General features: G+C 42.9%; 1 protein-coding gene across 1 annotated transcript in view; it reads left to right on the top strand.

Moving 5' to 3' along the window:
* Positions 1-24,725, top strand: part of LOC145397530 (glutamate receptor-like) — a 28,956-nt gene extending 4,231 nt beyond the window's left edge. The window contains exons 4-12 of the mRNA XM_080270601.1: positions 820-985; positions 1,878-2,119; positions 3,077-3,261; positions 3,750-3,989; positions 5,146-5,324; positions 6,107-6,287; positions 9,016-9,123; positions 22,581-22,646; positions 24,639-24,725. Coding sequence (XP_080126727.1) covers positions 820-985; positions 1,878-2,119; positions 3,077-3,261; positions 3,750-3,989; positions 5,146-5,324; positions 6,107-6,287; positions 9,016-9,123; positions 22,581-22,646; positions 24,639-24,725 — 1,454 coding nt within the window. The remainder of the gene's footprint in view (positions 1-819; positions 986-1,877; positions 2,120-3,076; positions 3,262-3,749; positions 3,990-5,145; positions 5,325-6,106; positions 6,288-9,015; positions 9,124-22,580; positions 22,647-24,638) is intronic.
* Positions 24,726-25,019: the final 294 nt, after the last annotated feature.

Genomic DNA, 25,019 nt, shown 5'->3' with positions numbered 1-25,019 from the left:
GTGAAAATGGTCGTCCTTCAGTCACGACCCTCTTCACGTGGTTCCCGGCACGACCCCCCGCCTCACTCACACACCATACGCTGTTCCCTGGTAGGTCGTCATTATTATTATTATTATTATTATTATTATTATTATTACTATCATCGTCATTATTATCATCATCGTTATCATCATTAATATTATCGACTTCGTTATCATCAGTATTATTATTATTATCTTCATCATCATTATCATCATCATCATTATTATTATTATTATTATTATTATCATCAACATCATCATCATCACCGTCATTATCATTATCATCATCATTATTATTATCATCATCATTATCATTATTATCATCATCATTATTATTATCATCATTATCATAATCGTCATCATCATCACTATCATTATCATCACTATCATTATTATCATTAGCATCATCAACTTGGACACGTATTAAGATTTTTTTGGAAGTAGTGGATTGCACACACACACACACACACACACACACACACACACACTGACTGAGAGTATTCATATTAAAATATTTGTTTTTATAATTTTACGTGATGGATGGATGGAAGGGCGAATGAATGGATGAATGAATGAACGGATGAATGAATGAATGGATGAATGAACGGATGAATGAACGGATGAATGAATGAATGAATGGATGGATGTATAAACGGATGAATGAATGAACGGATGAATGAATGAATGGCTGTATATATGAACGAATGAATGAATGGATGATAAGACTGATATTCGCCCTTCTAGCAGTCACCTTCATACCTAAAACAACCCAGTCAAACATCTTCCATTCTTCCCCAGATCAGTTTCGCAGTCTAGGTGGAGTAAGACTGCGAGTGGTTACAATGGACTGGTTTCCTTTCATCAAGTTCCGCAGGTCTAGTAACCAAGGAGGCACTTTGGTCACGCCCCTAGACTCACTCGACTATCGCATGCTGGAGACGATCGCCAAACACCTCAATTTTACGTGAGTTTACCCTTAATTTATCTCATCCACGACCGTTTTCTGTGGTTATATGACTTAAGACGGGAAATTAAGCGTAGTAGGGGAGGTATATGGAAGAATTATCATAAAGAAAGCATGAGAGATATCAGAAGGCCTAGTGAGTGATGAACAGGGTGGCTTTAGGAGTGGCAGAGGATATGTGGATCAAATATTTCCAGTGGGACAGATAGTAGAGAAGGCTTGTGAGAGGGTCCCTAATGTTTTTATGGCATTCATGGATCTGGAAAAAGCATACGACAATGTGGACAGAGAAGGATTGTGGAGGGTTTTGGGCATGTACGGCGAAGATGGTAAGCTGCTACGTGCCGTCAAGAGTTTTTATGATGGTAGGGTAACATGTGTAAGGGTTACTGGGCATCTAAGTGCATGGTTCACGATCGGTGTGGGCGTGCGACAAGGTTGTGTGATGTCCCCATGGTCGTTCAATATATAAACATGGATGGGGTGATGAGAAAAGTAAAAACACGAGTAATGGAGAGAGAGATGGCGTTGGTAATGAATGGAATATCTCAGATTTGCTGTATGCTGATGATGCAGTACTACTTGCGAATGCCGGACAAGAACTTGATAGACTAGTGCAGAGTTTTGCTGGTGTATGTGAGCGTCGTGACTCGAGAGTAAAGGCAGAAAAGGGTAAAGTGATGGTTACTGAGAGAGAAGGTGACTCCCAGTGCGATGTTACAGTGAATGTAGAGAGACTGGAATTGGTGAGAGTTCAAATACCTGGGTACAGTGATAGAAAAGAGAGGAAAATGTACAAAAGAAATGGAAAGTACAGTGCCACAAGGAAGAAGAGTAGCTGGTGCAATGAAGGCCAAAACATGCAACGGTACAATCGCCTCATTTTATCCAGGTACGAGATGAGGGTACCGTGGGACAACCAGTGGGGTACCTCAACACCCAGTGGCAATTGGACGGGCATCGTGGGCACCTTGCAGCACCAGAGGGCAGATTTCTCCATGATGCTCTCGTGGCTTTACAATCGCCTTCCCGTGGTGGATTATTCAAGGATTTACAGTTCGGAGCCTCTTGTTATGGTTACGTCCAAGCCCCTGCCCCTACCACAAGCACTAGCGCTGGTTAGGCCATTCTCAGGTAAGGGGAAAGGATACTACTACTACTACTACCACTGCTACTACTTCTATTAACAACAACAATAATAATAATAATAATAATAGAAATAATAACAATAACAACAATAATAATAATAATAATAATAATAATAATAATAATAATAACAATAATAATAATAATTATGATAATAATAATAATATGAAGAAGAAGAAGAACAACAACAACAATAATAATAATAATAATAATAATAATGATAATAATACGAAGAAGAGGAAGACGAAGAAAAAGAAGAATCGTCTTTATCTATCTGTATCTATTAATATATCTATCTGTATGTGTGTGTGTATGTATGTATATCTGTGTGTGTATATTTGTGTATATGTATGTACAGTACGTGTGTGTATATATTTGTATGTATGTATTTTTATATGTATGTATGTATTTATGTCTGTTTAATCACCGATCTATCTATCGCAGCTAACGTGTGGCCAGTCTACCTATCTATCTATCTATATATCTGTCTATCTATCTATCTATCTATCTATCGCAGCTAACGTGTGGCCAGTCTACCTATCTATCTATCTACATATCTGTCTATCTATCTATCGCAGCTAACGTGTGACCAATCTACCTACCCATCTATCTATCTATCTATCGCAGATAACGTGATCAATCTACCTATCTATCTATCTATCGCAGCTTACGTGACCAATCTACCTATCTATCTATCGCAGCTTACGTGACCAATCTATCTATCTATCTATCGCAGCTTACGTGACCAATCTACCTATCTATCTATCTATCTATCTATCTATCGCAGCTTACGTGACCAATCTACCTATCTATCTATCTATCTATCGCAGCTTACGTGACCAATCTACCTATCTATCTATCGCAGCTTACGTGACCAATCTACCTACCCATCTATCTATCTATCTATCGCAGCTAACGTGTGACCAATCTACCTATCTATCGCAGGTAAAGTGTGGATGTTAACCCTGGCGTGTACTGTGGTAGCGTGGGTGGTGTTGTGGTGGCTGCAGGAGGCGTGGGCGTGGGCGTGTGGTGGGCGTGGGCTGGGGGCGGGGAGGGCGGCCTTGCTAACGTGGGGGATATTGCTGGAAGACCCACCCTATAAACTACCTAAGAATATTACTGCACAGGTAACTATCTATCTGTCTACCTATCTATCTGTCTATCTATCAGCCATTCACCTATCCGTCTATCTATCCACATATTTATCCATCCATCTATCTATCTATCTATCCATTTGTCTATTCATCCATCTATCTATCTATCCATTTGTCTATCTATTCATCCATCTATCTATCAATCTATCTATCCATTTGTCTATCTATTCATCCATCTATCTATCTGCCTATCTATCTATTCATCCATCTATCTATCTATCTACCCATCCATCCATCTATCTACCCGACATATACACTGTCTAAGAATATTACTGCACAGGTAACAAATATCTATCTGTCTGTCTGTCTATCTATCTACCCACCCATCTATCTATCCACCTACCTATCTTGCATCCTACCTACCTATCTATCTATCTATCTATCTATCATTCTATCTACCTACCTACTTACCTACCTATCCATCTGTCTATCTATCTATCACTCTATCTATCACCTCACAGATGGTAATAGGGTGGTGGTGGGTATGCTGCATGCTTCTGGCTATTACCTACCGCTCTTCACTCATCGCTCACCTCACCGTGCCTGGAAAATCATCGAGCCTGGAATCCCTGGAAGACCTCCTGGAAGCCCACGAGAGAGAGGGCTGGACCTGGGGCTACGAACCGACGTATGGGAGTGGCTGGGAGTGGCTGAAAATCAATGAAAGTCCGACAGTCAAACAGATTTTTAACAGTATCTTGGTGAGTAGGAGTGTGTTTTGTGGCTGTGGTAGTAGTAATAGTAGTAGTGAGGAGGAGGAGGAGGAGGAGGAGGAGGAGTGATGGTGGTAGTAATAGCAGTAGCAGTAGAAGAAGAAGAAGGAGGAGGAAGAGGAGGAGGACTGTGGTGGTGGTGGTGGTGGTGGTGGTGGTGGTAGTAGTAGTAGTAGTAGTAGTAGTAGTAATAGCAGTAGTAGTAGTAGTAGTAATAGTAGTAGTAGTAATAATGATGATGTAATAATAATAATAATAATAATAATAATAATAATAATAATAGCACCTTGGTGGGTTTTGGTGATAAGTGAGCAATATGAATAATAATTTACTTGTCTGTCTGTCTGTCTGTTTCTCTCTCTCTCTCTCTTCTATCTATATATCCATCTATCTATCCATAATATACACAAATACATTTATCTATCTATATTATGCATTTTATCCATCCATCTATCTATCTATATTATGCATTTTATCCATCCATCTATCTATCTATAATATACACAATTACATCTATCGATATTGTTATGTTTTTATCTATCTCACTGTCTATCTAATCCATTCATTTATCTATCCGTTTGTCTGACTATCCATTCATCCATCCATCTATCCATCCATCCATTTATTTATAAATCTACCTATCCATCTATCTATCTATCTGTCTATGTATCTCTCTATCTATCTATCTATCCATCCATCCATCTATGTACCTATCCATCTATCTATCTATCCATCCATCTATCTATCTATCCATTTACCACTCTTTGTCTGTCTATTTATTTATTTACTTATCCATCCATCTGTAAATCTATTCATCCACCCATCTATCTATCTATCCATCTATCTATCTCCCCACAGGTGCTAAATCTCAAGGAGCAATTAGGCCGGGTCATCGCAGGTCGCTACACCTTCACCACTCAGTCTGTCTATCTATCTATCCGTCTGTCCATCCATCCATCTATCTGTCTATCTACCACTCTTTCTATCTATCTATCCATCCATCTATATATCCAGCCAACTCTCTCTCTCTCTGTCCATCCATTCATCTATCTATCCATCTCTCTCTCTGTCCATCCCTCAGTCCCTCAACCTATCTATCTACCACTCCATTTATCTATCTATCTATCTATCTATCTCCCCACAGGTGCTAAATCTCGAGGACCAATTAGGCCGGGTCATCGCAGGTCGCCACGCCTTCGTCACCTGGAAGTACTATATAAGGGCAATCATTGGAGCTTCCTATACAGACACCAGCGGCTATACACCCATACACACGGCTAGGGAGGAATTTTTTAACTACGGAGGCTACGGGTGGGGGTACAGGTGAGAGAGAGAGAGAGAGAGAGAGAGAGAGAGAGAGAGAAAGAGAGAGAGAGGTGGGTGGGTGGATGGAGAGTGAGGGTAGGTGGGTGGGTGGTTGGACGGATGGAGAAAGTAGGTAAGTGTGGGTGGTGGATGGGTAGGTGACAGAGTGAGAGAGAGAGAGGTGGAAGGTGGAGTGTGTGTGTGTGTGTGTGTGTGTGTGTGTGTGTGTGTGAGAGAGAGAGAGAGAGAGAAGGTGTATGTGTGTATATACGTAAGGAATCAATGCACCAAGTCTGAAGTGAGTTCGTGAAGAAGTGTAAGGCACCAAACTAAGGAGGATTTTATGAAGTCAAAGATCAACCTAGCCAAAAATAAATCGCTAAGGATGAGGTGTTAGGGAGCTTCAACTGACTACACTACGAGCCAGTGTGCACAGGAGTCTCACAGCTTGCATACCTCATCATTTTAGAGTACAGTGGAGACCATATTGCATTCCCCTTTGCACTATTGGTAATCATGGTGTATTCTTTAACTGATCCCTTTGATATGCTGCCAGTATACTCGTAACTCTGTCATATTTCGTCTGTTTATCTATCTATCTATCTATCTATTACATCCCAAACTGTCGATTTTATTCCACTCTCGACAGAAAAGGCGCGCCGTTCCGTCACCGCCTCGACACTCTCAAAGGCCGCCTGATAGAGAGAGGCCTAATCCCCCATCTATCTATCCATCCATCCATCTATCTATCCATCTATCTATTACACACCAAACTGTCGATTTTATTCCCCTCTCGACAGAAAAGGCGCGCCGTTCCGTCACCGCCTCGACACTCTCAAAGGCCGCCTGATTGAGAGCGGCCTTATCCCTTTGTGGTTGGACCAGTTACTTGAAGCAGCGGGCAGGGAGGCAAGAATTAGCCGGAGGAGGAAGGTGGAGGGGCGTGGAGGGGAGGAAGGAAGGCCGCAGTACTCCACAGTGGTAAGAGATAGATAAGATATAGATGCAGAGATAAAATACAGATAAAAGATACAACATGTTGATAAAATAAACAGGTACAAAGATAAAATACAGATAAAACAGACGAAATATGACAGAGTTACGGGTATACTGCCGGCATATCTATCTATCTATCTATTGCCAGAAGCCTTGATCCCTTATTCGGGGTGGCCACAAACAAATCGCCTCCACGTCACCCTGTCCCAAGCCATTTCACTGCCCTGCTCCCAATTCACACCCCCTTCTCTCATATACCTCTCCACTCCATCCCTCCATCTCATCCTTGGCCCTCCCCTCCCTCTCTCCCCCTCCACCTCACTCACATACACTCTCCTCGTCAGTCTCTCACTCTCCATCATCTCCACATGGCCAAACCAGCTCAGTGTGTTTCTCCTAACGCTTCCTATCACATCCACATCCACACCACAACGCTCCTTCACATCCTCATTTGTCAGTCTGTCTCTCCATGCGACTCCACAGGCTCCTCTCAAATATCAAAGGGGTAAATCAAAGAAAATAGCACGATTACCAATAGTGCAAAGGGGAATGCAATATGGTCTCCACTGTACTCCAAAATGATGAGGTATGCAAGCTGTGAGACTTCTGTGCACACTGGCTCGTAGTGTAGTCAGCTGAAGCTCCCTAACACTTCTTCCTTAGCGATTTATTTTTGGCTGGGTTGATCTTTGACTTCATAAAATCCTCCGTAGTTTGGTGCCTTACACTTCTTCACGAACTCACTTCAGACTTGGTGCGTTGATTCCTTACGTATATACACACATACACCTTCTCTCTCTCTCTCTCTCTCACACACACACACACACACACACACACACAAGGTTCTCTCAATCTCTCCCTCTCTTCCCCACACACAGGGCGCTCTCTGTCTGTCTGTCTGTCTCTCTCTGTCTCTCTCACACACACACACACACACACACACACACACACACACACACACACACACACACACACACAGTCCACTACAAACAAACGGGTCACTTCAACAGACAGACAAGTGAAAGTAGTAAACACAGCACTCAGTATTTACACAGGGGAAGCGGGGGTAAAACAAACATCATATAAATCATTCAAAACACCAAACATGATAAACACAAGACTGAGAATATATGTATAAATATAGGAGATGCTAAGACCTCAGAATTTCTATATTAACGTCAATGTAAATATAGATATAACACGGAAAATGGGTATTGGTATATGGGTATGTAGCACCAATAGGAGAAATAATAATAATAACAATAATAATAATATCTACTACTACTACTACTACTACTACTACTACTACTACTGATACTACTACTAATACAATAATACTAATCATCATCATCATCATCATTATCATCATCCACACCTCCTTTCCCACCCTAGGGCAGGGTGAGGAGTAGCAATGTCCAGACAGCCCAAATTTACCCAGTCCAATGGGCCACGCTTCCATTCACTCATCATTCAAACCCCCGGAATCCTGGCTCTATCGGATACGCAAAAAACATTCACCACTTTCTGTAGCTTCACATAAACGTATCCGACAGAGTCAATCCGGACGCTGCCGCGTTAAAAAGGGGTGACAAATCCCTGATCATGCACTTCTCCTCACAACATTCATCCAGCCAGCTCGATCTCTTGTCAGTTCCCTAGCCTCACTGACTTCCAAACCTCTCTTCCTCACTCATCCACCATATCTCTCCACCTTCTCCTTGACCTACCTCGCCCCCTCCCTCCTTCAAATTCGCACAGATATACTTTTTTCACCACTCTATTGTTTTCCATTCTCTCCACATGACCATACCATCTCAGTACACTCTCTTCGATTCTGGTGTCCACCAACTTCCTCACTCCACATCTTTCACGGATCACATTATTTTGTATCCCATCCACCCTCTGTACTCCACATACATTCCTCAGCAGTCCTATCTCCACTGCTCTTACTCTTGACTTTTCATTTTCATGCCACACTATAGTCTCACATCCGTATGTTAAAGTTGGCACTAACACTCCTTCATGTAAGCCTCGTGCAGCTGCAACACTCAAACCTCTGTTTCTTATCAAGGCCTTCATTGCACCAGCTACTTTTCTTCCTTGTGTCACTCTACTTTCCACTGCTTTTGCACAGTTTCCTCTCTTTTCTATCACTGTACCCAAGTATTTGAACTCTCTCACCAATTCCGTGTCTCTCCATTCACTGCAACATCGCACTGGGAGTCACCTTCTCTCTCAGTAACCATCACTTTACTCTTTTCTACATTTACTCTCAAGGCACGACGCTCACAGACATCAGCAAAACTCTGCACTAACCCACCAAGTTCTTGTCTGGTATTTGGAAGTGGTACTGCATCATCAGCATACAACAAATTTGAAATATTCCATCCATCAGCATTCATTACCAACGCCATCCCTCTCTCCATTATTCGTGTTTCTCTCTCTCTCTCTCTTTCTCATCACCCCATCCATATATATATACTGAACAACCATGGGGACATCACACAACCTTGTCGAACGCCCACACCGATCGTGTACCATTCACTTAGATGCCCATATAACTCTTACACATGCATCACTACCATCTTAAAAACTCTTGACTAACACTAATACAAATCCTAACACTAATAATAATAATAATAAAAATAATAATAATAATAATAATAATAATAATAATAATAATAATAATAAAGTCAGCAATTCTTCTTTTCAGGACGAAGGCCCCCGAGTGGTACTAGGGTTGGGTCACCTTCAGGGCCTCTTTTACCTGCTCAGTATGGGGTATGGCTTGGCACTCCTGGCATTTATCGCTGAGTTACTTGCACGTCCACCACACGCACACGCACACGCACCACACACAAACGCACACATTAACACCACACACACGCACTAACACCACTCTGACACGCACACTACACCACACTGACACACACCACACACGCACGCACACTAACACCACACTGATAAGCACGCTAACTCCACACACACGCACACTAACACTGCACTGACACGCACACTAACACTACACACACACACACACACACACACACACACACACACACACACACACACACACACACACGACAAATCATAAAGAAACACAGATATAACGTCAAACTCCCATAATTTTAATACGCACGTCTATATGACCTAAAAAACATAATTATGTATAAAGATATAATTAAGCTGAGGCTGGAGGTGTATAATTATATTGCAGGGAATTACCTATAACTTAAATAAACAGTACAAGCATCAAACATTATTTTTTTAACAATATGGTGTTTATATTAATGTTAAAGAAAAAACGGGAGATGTAATGGTGTTTGGAAAGTGTTTATATGTCTGTCTGTCTATCTATCTATTGCCAGACGCCTTAATCCCGTCCGGGGTGGCCACAAACAAACTGCCTCCATGTCGCCCTGTCCCCCGCCATTTCACTGCCCAGCTCACATCCCCGTCTCTCATATACCTCTCCACTCCATCCCTCCATCTCATCCTTGGCCTCCCCCTCCCTCTCCCCCTCTCCACCTCACTCACATACACTCTCCTCGCCAGTCTCTCACTCTCCATCCTCTCTACCTCACTCACATACACTCTCCTCGTCAGTCTCTCACTCTCCATCCACTCCACATGGCCAAACCAGCTCAGTGTTTCTCCTAAGCTTCCTATCACATCCACATCCACACCACAATGCTCCTTCACATCCTCATTTGTCAGTTTGTCTGTCTGTTTACATGTACAAGAATAAATTTGTGGTACGTAGGGGCGGCCACCATCCACTCACGTGATTGAGTGACGTACCAAATGATGTACTTTATTTTGTATCAGAAGCACCAAGATAATTGTATATAGATCAGCACAGATTTCTATTTTAATTTTCAAGATATAAAAACCATCTGGACACCCACACCCTCCCTTTACATTGTGGAGCCAGCTGGACACCCACACCCTCCCTTTACATTGTGGAGCCAGCTGGACACCCACACCCTCCCTTTACATTGTGGAGCCAGCTGGACACCCACACCTCCCTTTACATTGTGGAGCCAGCTGGACACCCACACCCTCCCTTTACATTGTGGAGCCAGCTGGACACCCACACCCTCCCTTTACATTGTGGAGCCAGCTGGACACCCACACCCTCCCTTTACATTGTGGAGCCAGCTGGACACCCACACCCTCCCTTTACATTGTGGAGCCAGCTGGACACCCACACCCTCCCTTTACATTGTGGAGCCAGCTGGACACCCACACCCTCCCTTTACATTGTGGAGCCAGCTGGACACCCACACCCTCCCTTTACATTGTGGAGCCAGCTGGACACCCACACCCTCCCTTTACATTGTGGAGCCACCTGGACACCCACACCCTCCCTTTACATTGTGGAGCCACCTGGACACCCACACCCTCCCTTTACATTGTGGAGCCAGCTGGACACCCACACCCTCCCTTTACATTGTGGAGCCAGCTGGACACCCACACCCTCCCTTTACATTCACTGGAGCCACCTGGACACCCTCCCTTTACATTGTGGAGCCAGCTGGACACCCACACCCTCCCTTTACATTGTGGAGCCACCTGGACACCCACACCCTCCCTTTACATTCACTGGAGCCACCTGGACACCCACACCCTCCCTTTACATTCATTGGAGCCACCTGCACATCCACACCCTCCCTTTACATTGTGGAGCCAGCTGGACACCCACATCCTCCCTTTACATGCAGTCAGGTGGTGAAGAGTGGCGCCTTCACGCAATGGCACGGATATAACCAGACAGGGGGTGTGCATGGTTATACAAACGTCCCTCAACTACCTTCCCATTAACGAAAAAAAAAAAAAAAAAAGCAGGTGGACTGAAAAAGAGACGACCCTGAAACTACCACTACCACCACCACCACACCACTACCACCACCACAACGACCACAACGTTAAATTCCCCCGGAACGACCGCTGTGGCGAAAGTTTTGAACAGCTGAGGCGAATGACGGTAAAATTAAGGCTCCGTAAAACTCCATCGTCCATCACAGGAACCATCATCCACGCTAGTTACAACATTAGGCAGGGCTGGCCAAGAGAGAGAGAGAGAGAGAGAGAGAGATCAGAAAAACAGAATGACAGTATTATATCAGTGTCTACGGCTTTCTTTGGGCTGGCAGCACCGTTTTCTTACTTAATTTACGTTTTCTATATTAACATTCTCTCCATACATCAGTTATTTAAAATCAACATCAACATAATTTGCACCCGTACCACACAAGACAATATTTGGGCATAAGTTATAATTTTAGCACTGAGAAAAGTTTAAAAATATAAGTAACCGAAAGTGGAGACAGTTTCAAAGCATATGGCGCCAAAACATACATTACCCGTAGGTCCATCGTCCATCATTACCCGCCATCATCCCCGCCAGTTTCAAATTTATCTATGTTCTGGTCGATAGCGAGGCCTTTCCTTGAGTTCCCTTGTCAATTGGAAAGTTAATGGCCAGTGTGTGGAGTTCTGTGACATTAATTTCTCTTTGTGTTATTCTCGAAAGTTGCTATACTCTTTTTACTCTACAGTACTTCGGCCTGAAATATCTCTCTCTCTCTCTCTCTCTCTCTGTAGTTTTATGATACTGATTTCTGTTATTATCGAAAGTTGCTATTCTCTTTTTACTCTGACTTGGCTTAATACTGCTCTCTCTCTCTCTCTCTCTCTCTCTCTCTCTCTCTGTTTTATGATACTGATTTCTGTTATTATCGAAAGTTGTTATACTCTTTTTATTCTAACTTGTCCAAAAATTACTCTCTTTCTCTCTCTCTCTCTCTCTCTCTCTCTCTCTCTCTCTCCAGACACACGATTAGTGAAAGAAAATGATATATATACACAGTGGTAGTTCCGCCTTCAGATCACCAGTTGGGTGAGAGAGAGGGAGAGAGAGAGAGAGAGAGAGAGAGAGACCTCGCTATCTCTTAACCACTTTAATATACCCGCCCCCCACACACCTCCACGTTCTGAACCTGTCAGGGTGACCCGATGGCACTTTGATAGGGCAGACTGGGATGGATTTAGAAATAATCTTGCTGACATTCCATGGCATGCTTTCTTCTCTAGTGATCCCAATTCTACCCAGTCCCACATTTGCGACTTAATACTAGCTGGTATGGATTTATTCATACCAAGTCAACAGTTCACTAAAAGATCGAACTCTCCAAAATGGTTTGATGGCAACTGTGCCAGAGCAACAGCCCAAAAGTCATTAGCATATAACTCTTACTTAAAATCAAAAACATCTGAATCACTCTCCCAATTTAAAATTGCTAGAAATCATGCAAAAGCTGTATTAAAACTATCTACATCAAACTTTCTTCAAAAGCAAGCATCAAAACTACTTAACAACGCTAATGACAATAGAATATTCTGGTCAACTCTTAATTCTTTCAATAATAACTTTAACAAGTTATCATTCATTCCCCCACTAAAATCTTCAGATGGCAACATTACAAATGACCCGCGTGGGAAAGCAATATCTTTGCCAGTACATTTGCCAGAAACTCTACCATAGACGATACCAGCCAGAATGTCCCAGTACTAAAACTTGACTCTCCCGAAATTGTTCCACTTAAAATACAGACAAGATACGTAATATCCATCCTAGACAATTTACCCACCAACAAAGCTCCAGGCCCAGATGGAATTCCGCCAATTGTTTTGAAAAAGTGTTCCCCTGAACTTGACTCTGTTCTAGCTAAATTATTCAGACTATGTTTACGTACTTCTTCATTCCCAAATTCATGGAAAGAAGCCAATATCCACCCATTCTGAAGCAAGGAAGTTCCTCTGACCCCTCTGATTACAGACCAATAGCTGTCACATCTTCTCTTGGTAAGGTATTTGAAACTTAAATTAATAAGCACATTGTTAAACATCTTGAATCCAACAACTTAATTAGTGATAGACAATATGGTTTTCGCCACGAAAGATCCACCATTGACATACTCAATCTCCTAACTTATACCATCCATCAATCAACTGACCTACATGGAGAAACTCATGCAGTAGCCCTTGATATTTCTAAAGCTTTCGACAGAGTATGGCACCGTTCCCTGCTGTCCAAACTCCTTTGCTATGGACTAACGTCTTTGTTCCTTTTATTTCCTCATATCTCAGCAATAGAAAAATAAGAGTAAAAGTAGATGATGTATATTCCATTTTCCACTCAGTTAACGCCGGCGTGCCGCAAGGATCGGTTCTAGCACCAACCCTGTTCCTCGTTCATATTAATGATCTCTTATCTGTCATCCACAATCCCATCCACTCATATGCAGATGACTCAACACTACATAATTCATGCACACTCAGACACCCATTTACAAAGTCTAATATCTCTACCTCTCAACTCAGTACAGCCATCTCCATAAATCAAGACCTATCTACGATCAGTGAATGGGGACAAAACAACCTTGTCTCATTTAATGCTAGTATAACTAAATATATACAATTTACTAATAGACAGATATTGCCAGATTCGTATATTACCTTCAGTGCTACTAATATTCCCATCTCCAAAAGTATTGAAATTCTTGGCGTCTCACTTAACAATGCCCTCAGCTGGACCTCTCATGTTAGATCACTTGCTAAAACCGCCTCAAAGAAACTTGGATTATTGCACAGAGTCCGTAACTTCTTCACTGACGAGCAGTTAGCTAAAATTTACAAGAGTCATGTGCACTCTCAGCTTGAATATTGCTCACCCTTGTGGAATGGTTGTGGAGAGGTTGCATTAAAACAACTAGACAAAATTCAGAACAAAGCTGTTAGAATTATTAACAACCCTGTCATTACAAATAAACTACCTCCCCTACAAGTAAGAAGGAATGTTGCCTCCCTTGCCTTATTTTACAGATATTTTTATGGCAAATGCTCAGACGAAGTTGTGTCCATGGTGCCACCTCTCCATGCCTTCCCTCGTGCTACACGGGCATCTGGTAGCGCTCATGACTGGAATGTCACTCAGCCATATTGCAGAACTTCTGCCAATCAGAATTCTTTCATTCCCCGAACTGCATCTCTCTGGAACTCGCTTCCCCAGAGTTGTTTCCCTCCAGACTTCAACCCACAGCTGTTCAAGTCTAACTTACAGATATTTTATGAACAGAGGACACCAGTAATCTGGTGTATGGATTTTTTCTTTTTTAATCATTTGTTTTTCCTTCCTCTGTTCTGTTATTAAAAAATAAAAATGATTTTAAAAAACGTGTATGTTTTCCAGGGTCGCCATTCTCTCTCTCTCTCTCTCTCTCTCTCTCTCTCTCTCTCTCTCTCTCTCTCTCACACACACACACACATTAACCGCCTGATGTCACTCCTTATCTCTATGACATTTTCCCAGATAACAATAATCTTTACGAAAAATAAGGCACATCCTTGACTGAAAGAAAGAGAGAGAGAGAGAGAGAGAGAGAGAGAGAGAGAGAGAGTGCTGAAAGAGTATGGAAAGAAAATGTAATGATGATGATGATGTCAGAGCATGATGCTGTGTGCTAGGGTGGTGATGGTGATGATGATAATGATGATGATGGTGGTGGTGGTGGGGGTGGTGGCGGGGGTGATGGTGGTGGTTATGATGTTGATGATGATGATGGTGATGATGATGATGATGATGATAATGATGATGATGATAATGATAATGATGATGATGATAATGATGATGATAGAGTATTTATGACACTGTGTGCTAGGGTGGTGGTGGTGGTGGTGGTGGTGGTGGTGGTGGTGGTGGTGGTGGTGGTGGTGGTGGTGGTGGTGGTGGTGGTGGTGGTGGTGGTGGTGATGATGATGATGATGATGATGATGATGATGATGATGATTGAGTATTTACTACGCCGTGGGCTAGGGTGATGGTGGTTGTGGTGGTGGTGATGATGGAAAATTAATGCAAATAATGATGGTGATGAAAAAAGTGATCATCGCCACCACCACCACCATGATCACCACCGCACCACCACCACCATCATCATCATCATCACCACCACCACCACCACAACCACCACCAGCATTATCATCATCACCACCACCAGCATCATCATTATCATCATCATCATCAGCACCACCACCACCACCACCACCACCACCACCACCATCATCATCATCACCACCACCACCATCGCCACCACCATCATCACCACCACCACCACCACCACCATCACCACCACCACCATCACCACCACCACCACCACCACCACCACATCGAAGCCACCGCAACAGGACACTCTCTCTGCCACATCGCAAAAATCTACTCTTCTCTGTAATCTCCCCACTTAACAGATAACACCGAACACGGAAATGCTTTAGCAGGAGAGGAAATGCCAAGAGTAATTATCAGTCCCGGAACATTTTTGGCTAATGAGGTGTTGCCATGGCTGGGGTGGGGTTGGAGAGGGTTTGAGTGGGGGAGGAAAGGGGGATGGAGGGGGTTTGAGTGGGGGGAGGAGGAGGCTGGAGGGAAGGGGGGGATGGGTGTTCATCTTCACCGTCTCTGCCATGTACCTCTCCTACCATACCACTGTCTACTACCACTATCTTCTACCATATCCTACCATACCACTGTCTACTACCACTATCTTCTACCATATCCTACCATACCACTGTCTACTACCACTATCTTCTCCCATAAACTACCATAGCACTGTCTATTACCATATTCTACCATATTTCTGTCTACTACTACCATTTCCTACCATACCACTGTCTACTACCACTATTATAGGTGTGCACGTGACTGTGGTGGGGTATTATAGGTGTGCACGTGACTGTGGTGGGGTATTATAGGTGTGCACGTGACTGTGGTGGGGTATTATAGGTGTGCACGTGACTGTGGTGGGGTATTATAGGTGTGCACGTGACTGTGGTGGGGTATTATAGGTGTGCACGTGACTGTGGTGGGGTATTATAGGTGTGCACGTGACTGTGGTGGGGTATTATAGGTGTGCACGTGACTGTGGTGGGGTATTATAGGTGTGCACGTGACTGTGGTGAGGTATTAGAGGTGTGCACGTTACTGTGGTGGGGTATTAGAGGTGTGCACGTGACTGTGGTGGGGTATTATAGGTGTGCACGTGACTGTGGTGGGGTATTAGAGGTATGCACGTGACTGTGGTGGGGTATTAGAGGTGTGCACGTGACTGTGGTGGGGTATTGTAGGTGTGCACGTGACTGTGGTGGGGTATTAGAGGTGTGCACGTGACTGTGGTGGGGTATTAGAGGTGTGCACGTGACTGTGGTGGGGTATTAGAGGTGTGCACGTGACTGTGGTGGGGTATTAGAGGTGTGCACGTGACTGTGGTGGGGTATTGTAGGTGTGCACGTGACTGTGGTGGGGTATTGTAGGTGTGCACGTGACTGTGGTGGGGTACTATAGGTGTGCACGTGACTGTGGTGGGGTACTATAGGTGTGCACGTGACTGTGGTGGGGTACTATAGGTGTGCACGTGACTGTGGTGGGGTATTATAGGTGTGCACGTGACTGTGGTGGGGTATTATAGGTGTGCACGTGACTGTGGTGGGGTATTATAGGTGTGCAAGTGACTGTGGTGGGGTATAGTAGGTGTGCACGTGACTGTGGTGGGGTATTAGAGGTGTGCACGTGACTTTTGGGGGCCGCCACGTTCTGCTCCGTCTGTCTGCTGTTCAAGAGGCGGGGGGGAGGGGGGGGGATTTTGATAACTCTGAATCCGGAATGTTGTTTTGCTCACCTTCATCTCTTCAGGATTTATGGCGCCACAGTCATTACCATTTTATCATCAGCAGCAGCAGCATCACTATCACCATCCTCTTCCTCCATCATCATCATTATATCACCATCCTCTTCATCATCACCATCACTCTATCACCATCCTCTTCATCATCATCATCATCATTCTTTACCATCTTGTCATCATCATCATCAGCAGCAGCATCACTATATCATCATCCTCTTCCTCCATCATCACCATCACTCTATCACCATCCTCTTCATCATCATCATCATTCTTTACCATCTTGTCATCATCATCATCATCATCATTTCTTACTCTCATCATATCGCCAGCCTCTTCCTCCAGCACCATCACCACCACCACCACCATCATCATCATCATTCAGTCCCAGCCAACACCTAGGAGTTTAGCTGGGTGAGTCATAGGAGCCACAGATAGTTAAGGGGGGCAAAATAAATCGCTTAAGAGCAGGTTTTGAGAAATCCCCCAAACTCCAAGGAACGTTTCTCTTCACATCGTCAATTTTTTCTTTCGTCCGATTATTTCAAAACTTCTGATATTTCGTCATCACTGTCTTTATTATTATTATTATCATCACCATCACCCAACTCCTCCTCCTCACCATCATCATCAACACCCAACTCCTCCTTCTACCCATCCTCCATCTTCTCCTCCTCCTCTTCATCATCATCATCATCATCATCATCATCACCACCACCACCTCTTCGTCATCCTCCTCCTCCTCCTCCTCATCATCATCATCATCATCATCATCATCACCACCACCACCACCTCGCCATCCTCCTCCTCCTCCTCCTCCTCCTCATCATCATCATCATCATCATCATCACCACCACCACCACCACCTCTTCGTCATCCTCCTCCTCATCATCATCATCATCATCATCATCATCACCACCACCACCACCACCACCTCGCCATCCTCCTCCTCCTCATCATCCTCATCATCATCATCACCACCACCACCACCTCTTCGTCCTCCTCCTCCTCATCATCATCATCATCACCACCACCAACTCCTCCCACTGTCAAAACATTAGACACCAGTGATGCATGGATATTTTTAGCAGAAACTCTCAACAATGCAATCAAGTAATGCAATCCAATGTGCAACACAAGGCCTGCCAAAACTTCTAAACCCAAATGATACAACTCTGATATTAAACACTGTCTGGTTGCAAAAAATCTATATATCTATCTATCTATCTATCTTTAGCCGAACGCCTTAATCCCGTAAGGGGTGGCCGCAAATAAATCTCCTCCATGTCGCCCTGTCCCCCGCCATTTCGCTGCACTCACCCCAGCTCACACCCCCGTCTCTCATATACCTCCTCATTCCATCCCTTCATCTCATCCTCGGCCTCCCCTCCCTCTCCTCCCCCTTCCACCTCATGCACATACACTCCCTCGTTAGTCTCTCGCTCTCCATCCTCTCCACATGGGCAAAGTAAGGTAATTTTCTATCTAAGAGTAGTAAATGGGCAGAGGTCAATGGAAGGAGTTATTATAAGAAGGCAGAAAGGTACGAATGGTTCTTGTTAGTCACCCCTCCTCCCAAATACGTATACTGTAGCGCCAGCCGACAGAATGCATATGCTCAGGCAACTCAGCATTGTATCATGGAGGTATAACAGGGCAGGAGTCGGCGTGAGGTCATGTGACTTGAAGCCAGCGCGGTCCAGCCCCCCGTCCCCCCGTTGGCTCAAAGCAAACGTCAGCTGAGTGTGCAACTTTTAAGGATTTTTAGTGTAGCCACTCAACAGGCCTGCATGTTCAGCTTCTGGGTGTACGCACAGGGACCGACGGGACTCTGTAACATTCCACAGGCAAAACTACCAGATTAATAATGAAATGGATTTTTAGAAATGAGCTTAAGACTCTGTCATGTTGGGATCTTTTCCACGTTTCTTTTGTCATTTAGGGTCTGGTGATTCGATAATGGTGTTTTTGAAGACTTTAGCAACCTCCAATAATCTATATTCAGTTCAGACACTGATACTGGCACTAAAAATTCCAAATCTAGGGGGGGGGGGGAAGGGAAACGCTTCCGAGTTGTGGTCGGTCGATCAATACGTAGGCTGGACCTGAGGTTTACTGCTGTCTAAAACACCTTACCTAACCCACTTAACCTATCCCAAATTAGCCTTTATAACCTAAGCAACCTAGCCTAACCTAACCTAACCACCTAACCCAGCTTAACCTAACCCACCTAGCTCTGCCTGGCCTAGCCAATCTTAACCAGTCACTAACCTAACTCAACTAACTTTACTTACCCCAAGCCAGCCCAGCTCATCCTAACCTAAACTTACCTAATCTAATTCACTTAATCTACTCGTAATATAACCTTAGCTTAACCTAGCCGCCTAGCCTAATTTACCTTCAGCTCATCCACATGATTTAACCTACCTAGCACACCTAACCTAACTTACAATGCACGAGATAGAGAGATGAATCAGGATACCATAAAAGTTACCATTACTGAGGCACACATTCATGATTCGCTGATGGATGCCTTCATAAAACCTTAGAAAATAAAAACAGAGATCTGAGCACATTCCAAAACCTCGTTACAACCCACTGCTTAACTCGACCAATATTATAAGGTTGTAATTTTATGCAGTCTTCTGTGGGATAGATTTGATTGGGTTGGGTTCCAGCGGGTAAATAAGAATTAAGGATATTTCCAATCTGATAGTAATTACGGAAACAGTGATACATACACATAAATAACAAAAGCAATAAATAATAGTACCATTTATGATAACTGCTGACGTATATTGGGGATTTATATGTATCTACAGGGTATTGTAATGTGGGAAAAAAGCACGGTTTAACATTCCACATTAGAAATATTTTTGTGTATTTGTAGGGTGAACAAAATAACTAAACATTTTCTAAGGATCATTATCAAAGAATGCCCGTGTCTTTATTTGTTCCTTCCATATCAAATAACAGTTCAAATAATCTTGTGTGTTGAACTCTGGAGAGCAATACAGTGTAATAAATCTCCTTGTGAAACTGCAGAGTTTTGAGTCAATTCCCCCCATCGCAAATGAGAACCTAAATTATTAAACAATAGTACCATCTGTGATTATTATTGGCCTACATGACTGATTCATATGTACCTATAGTCACTATAATACAATGTGATGAAAACAACACGTTGTTAGCATTTCATATAAGGAATATCTATGAGTATTTGTGGAGTGAACAAATCAAGACCTTGACATTTTCTAAGGTATGATGTGGTGCCAGGTGGGTTTTTCAAGGGTCTATATCATTGACAAGAAATGTCTTTATATATATCGTACCTTGCACATTAAATAACATTTCTCCTAATTTGTGTGTGTGGTGAACACCAGGAAGCAATTCAATGTAATAACTCGCCTTGCGAGCGAAACTGCAATGTTTTCAATCAGTCCCACCCCCCCTCCCAGAGGCCGCTAAGCCCCGCCGACCGGGATATGCGCCAACAGAGGAAGACCGATGCGCCGCCTCCTCCTATTATCATACCTCCCTGGCATATAATGGCCAACTCGCACTCTGGTCCTCACTAGCGCTGTAACCACCAACGCTGCAAGAACCATATTCCCAGCCTAAGAGGTGACAAGCGTTACCTCTCCACCAAACAAGAGAATCAACTTTCAACCAAACAAAAGAATTGACAACTCAACCGAACAAAAATCAACTCGCCCGAAAAAAAAGCAAATATAAACAAGAATCCTCAACTCAATCAACAACTCTCAACCAAGCAACTCCTCCAGCCACTTCCAGTCAGGGACCCACAACCACCAACCAATCAACCAAAATGTCAGGTAATAACAGCGCTTAATTGCTATGGCGTCTTGACACAGTAGTAGTGGTGGCTGCGGTGGTGGTGGCTGTGGTGGTGGGGTTATGGCAGTACTAGTTGTAGTGATGGAGGTGGTGGTGGTGGTGGTAGGAATAGTAGTAATAAAGCCTATGTGAAACGTGAACCCAGTGGACTGCAGGCTGAGGCTGGCCTTTTCCTGCAGTCCACCATGCATTTCGGGGAAGAGGGAAGCAGTTGAGGGAATTTGTATAGCCAGGCAGTGGAGCCGCCTAGTTACATCGGTGCCACCACGTGAAGGCCTCCCTCTCCAACACCCACACAGGATCAAACTGACGCATGTACAGCAGCACAACACAACTACACCACAAACTGCACTTTGTACTATTCAATATTACAACCCAAGACTCCCCCCCCAAAAAAAAAAAAAAAAAAAAAAAAACATTTATATATATATATATATATATATATATATATATATATATATATATATATATATATATATATATATATAAAATACTCTTTCTTTTACATATGTCAATTCTGGGTCAACAATACAGTATTAACTTGAGTCCATTTTTTTCTTTTCGGATGCTACCTACCATGTTCATAGTAACTGATTGGGGTTTTGAAGGTGATGGTGATGATGACGGTGACTTAGGGGGTGATAGCGATGGTGGAGGTGATAATGACATGGTGGTGAATATAATGATGGTGACGATGATAATGTTAACAGATGGTGGTGATGATAGAAAGGGATATTGTGACACTGATGATGAATGTGGTGATACCTGATGAGACTTCTCTTGGTTATTCATTATTATTATTATTATTATTATTGTAGAATTAATTGTAGTAGTAGTAGTAGTAGTAGTAGTAGTAGTGGATACAAGCAGTAGTAGTAATAGTAGTAGTAGTAATAGTGAATCCTGCCCCACCCAGTTCATAATATCTGATGATGATAATAATGATAATAATAATAATTCTGTATTGGTCACCCAATATTTCCTGCTTGTGTCATTCTTGATTATGTGACGTTACGAAGGGACAAGCACCATAACCACCCCTCCTCCCCTCTCCCTTATTGCCTTCTCACTCCTGAGGAAGGGAATTAGCCAAACATAACAACAGCCACTTCTCTCTCTCTCTCTAATAATTTTCTCACCCTCAGGCAGGGAAGTGGCCAGGCGTGATGAGAGAGACACGTACATCAGCCACTACACGGCCAACGGAGAAGATCTGGTATCGTAAACAAAAGAATCTGGATTTTGAGTTATGAAAAAAGATTGATTTTTTTTTAATATATCTGCTTTCCTTTAAGGGGAAAAAATTGTTTTTAAAGTACATATACTTTTGTCTTCATTCTTGTACCCTGTTTTTTATTTTTATTTTAATTTTTTAGTAGACAGGGTAACGTAAAGAAAAGACTTTATGGATTCTGAACTATGAAAATTTGATTATTTTTATATATATTCATACCTTTGTTTTCACTACTGTACCCTATCTGGAGTTTTATTTTTGTTTTTTTTTTTCCTTTTAGAACAGATCGTGACTTGAAAAAAGATACTGATTTGAATAAATAAATAAACAAATATATACCGGTATATATATATATATATATATATATATATACACTTTAGTCTTTACTCTTGTAGCCAATTTCTGTTGTAATTTTGTGTAAGACTGTTTATGAATATTCCTCCCTAGGCCACTGTCATGGACTTGGCAAGCAGCTACTACCCCAATGCTGACTTCAGCAATACCATCACAAGGGTAAGCTATTATCAACACCTCCCACAGCCCGGTGGCAAGTTTTCTTTTTTAATTTTTTGTAAATATTTGAAAAGAGTTTGAGCGTAAAGTGGAGGGACTGTAAGATGATGTTGTGGAAAAAGGTAAAAAGTTTGATAAGTTGATAAAGAAGTTAGTCAGGGAATGAAAAATAAAAATTGTAGATTGCTAGTGGAAAAGGGAGGAAAAGTGAGCAGATTGAGAGAACACTTTAAGGAATTGTTGAACACAGAGAATGAAAGTAATGCAAGTATAAGTGGCTGGGGAATGGCTGGGAGAAGGAGGGATACGAGAAGACAGGAAGGAATCAGTAGGATGGAAGTTGTGGAAGCAATGAAGAAAGTCAAAATGGGGAAAGCCCCAGGAATTGATGGAGTGTGTGGTGAAATGCTGAAGCATGGGGGAGAGATAGTAGTAGAATGGATGTGGAAGATGTGCAGATTGGCCTGGGAGGAAGGTAGAGTCCCGGAGGATTGGAAGTCAGGTATAATTATTCCCTTGTACAAAGGAAAAGGGGAAAAAGAAGTGTGTGGTAATCATAGGGGCATTTGTCTTCTTAGTGTAATAGGAAAAGTATACGGTAGGATACTTATTGACAGAGTTAGGGAAAAAACAGGAATTAGTTGGAGAAGAACAGGGAGGCTTTAGGAAGGGAAGAGGTTGTGTAGATCAGATATTCATTCTTAGATCTTTAGTGGAAAAGTTTCTAGAGAAGGGCAAGAAGTTTTATGCAGCCTTCATAGATTTGGAGAAGCATATGACAGGGTGGATATACAAGGATTGTGGAAAGTATTAAGAATATATGGAGTAGATGGGAAGTTGTTGAATGCTGTGAAGAGTATGTATGATGGTGCTAAGGCTGCAGTGCGTGTGGATAGTGAACCGAGTGAATTTTTCTCTTTGAAGGTTGGATTAAAAAAGGGATGTGTCATGTCTCCATGGTTGTTCAATCTGTATATGGAACGGGTTATAAGAGAGATACAAGGTAGGGCAGTGGATGTTGGAGTGGCCCTAATAAGAGAGGGCAGTGTTTGGAAACTCCCTATACTGCTGTTTGCAGATCATACCGAGTTGTTAAGTGAAGACGAAGGGGAGCTGCAAGGCTTGGTGGATGAGTTTGGGAGTGTGTAAGAAACGGAATCTAAAGGAGAATGTAGGGAAGAGTAAAGTGATAGTCTTCGAGTGAAGTGAAGTCACTGAATGTACAGTGAGGCTGGATGAGGAGGAAATGGAAAATGTGAGTGCATTTAAGTACTTGGGTAGAGTGATGAGTAAGGATGGAAGTTTAGAGGGAGAAGTGCTTGAAAGGGTACAAGGAAGAAAGGTTGTTGGTTCTTTGAAAGTAGTGATAAAGAACAAGGAAGACAGCATGGAAGTAAAAAAGTCACTACATGACAGTACTGCGATACCAACTCTAACGTATGGAAGTGAAGCTTGGACCTTGTTGGAAGGACACAAGTCAAGAGTGAGAGCAGTGGAAATGAGTTATTTGAGAGGAGCATGTGGAGTCACATGGAGAGACAGAATGACAAATGAGGAAGTGAAGAAGTGTTGTGATGTGGATGTGGATGTGATAGAAAGCGTTAGGAGAAATACACTGAGGTGGTTTGGCCATATGGAAAGGATGGAGAGTGAGAGACTGACGAAGAGGGTGTATGTGAGTGAGGTGGAGGGGCAGAGAGGGAGGGGGAGGCCAAGAATAAGATGCAGGGATGGAGAGGAGAAGTATACGAGAGAGGGGGTGTGTGAGCTGGGAGCAGGGCAGTGAAATGACGGGGCACAGGGCGACAAGGAGGCGATTTGTTTGTGGCCACCCCTTCAGGGATTAAGGCGTCTGGGAATAGACAGATTGACAGGTTATTATTTTTATCATTATTATTACTTATTATTATTATTACTATTATTATTATTATCTTAAAACTGCGATATTTCAAAGGCTATATGGCCCAGAGCCTTCAAACCCGGTCAACCTAGTCGGACAGCTGTCCGCTTCTTGTGGCCAAATATGGCGGTAGTCCATCACCCGGATCACCGGATATTGTACCAAACACAGAAAAGTGAGTCAGCCAGGCTATCGCAAGAACCGCTTAAGCCAGCCAGCTGAAATTTTACTACAATACAGCCTTAAGGCTGACGCAGAGCGGAAAGGAATGTGGTTCCAATCAGTTGATTATTCTCTAAGATCGCCTGGGTTCAATAATTGGGACTTTACCGAATATTACCAATATCAGCCAATCTTCCATGAAGGATTAAAGCCAGAGTCACTACACTTAGTGAACTTACAGACTGTGATGACCTAAGGTGACATGCACAAGATCAGTGACCTTGACCTCAAGGTCCTTCATAGCTTGGCTT

The sequence above is a fragment of the Coenobita brevimanus genome, chromosome 41, assembly GCF_032717465.1.
Source record: "Coenobita brevimanus isolate Jiangsu-jjx chromosome 41, ASM3271746v2, whole genome shotgun sequence".
Lineage (NCBI taxonomy): Eukaryota > Metazoa > Arthropoda > Malacostraca > Decapoda > Coenobitidae > Coenobita > Coenobita brevimanus.
The sequence above is the reverse complement of the archived record's forward strand: the minus strand, read 5'-3'. Positions and strand labels throughout refer to the sequence as shown.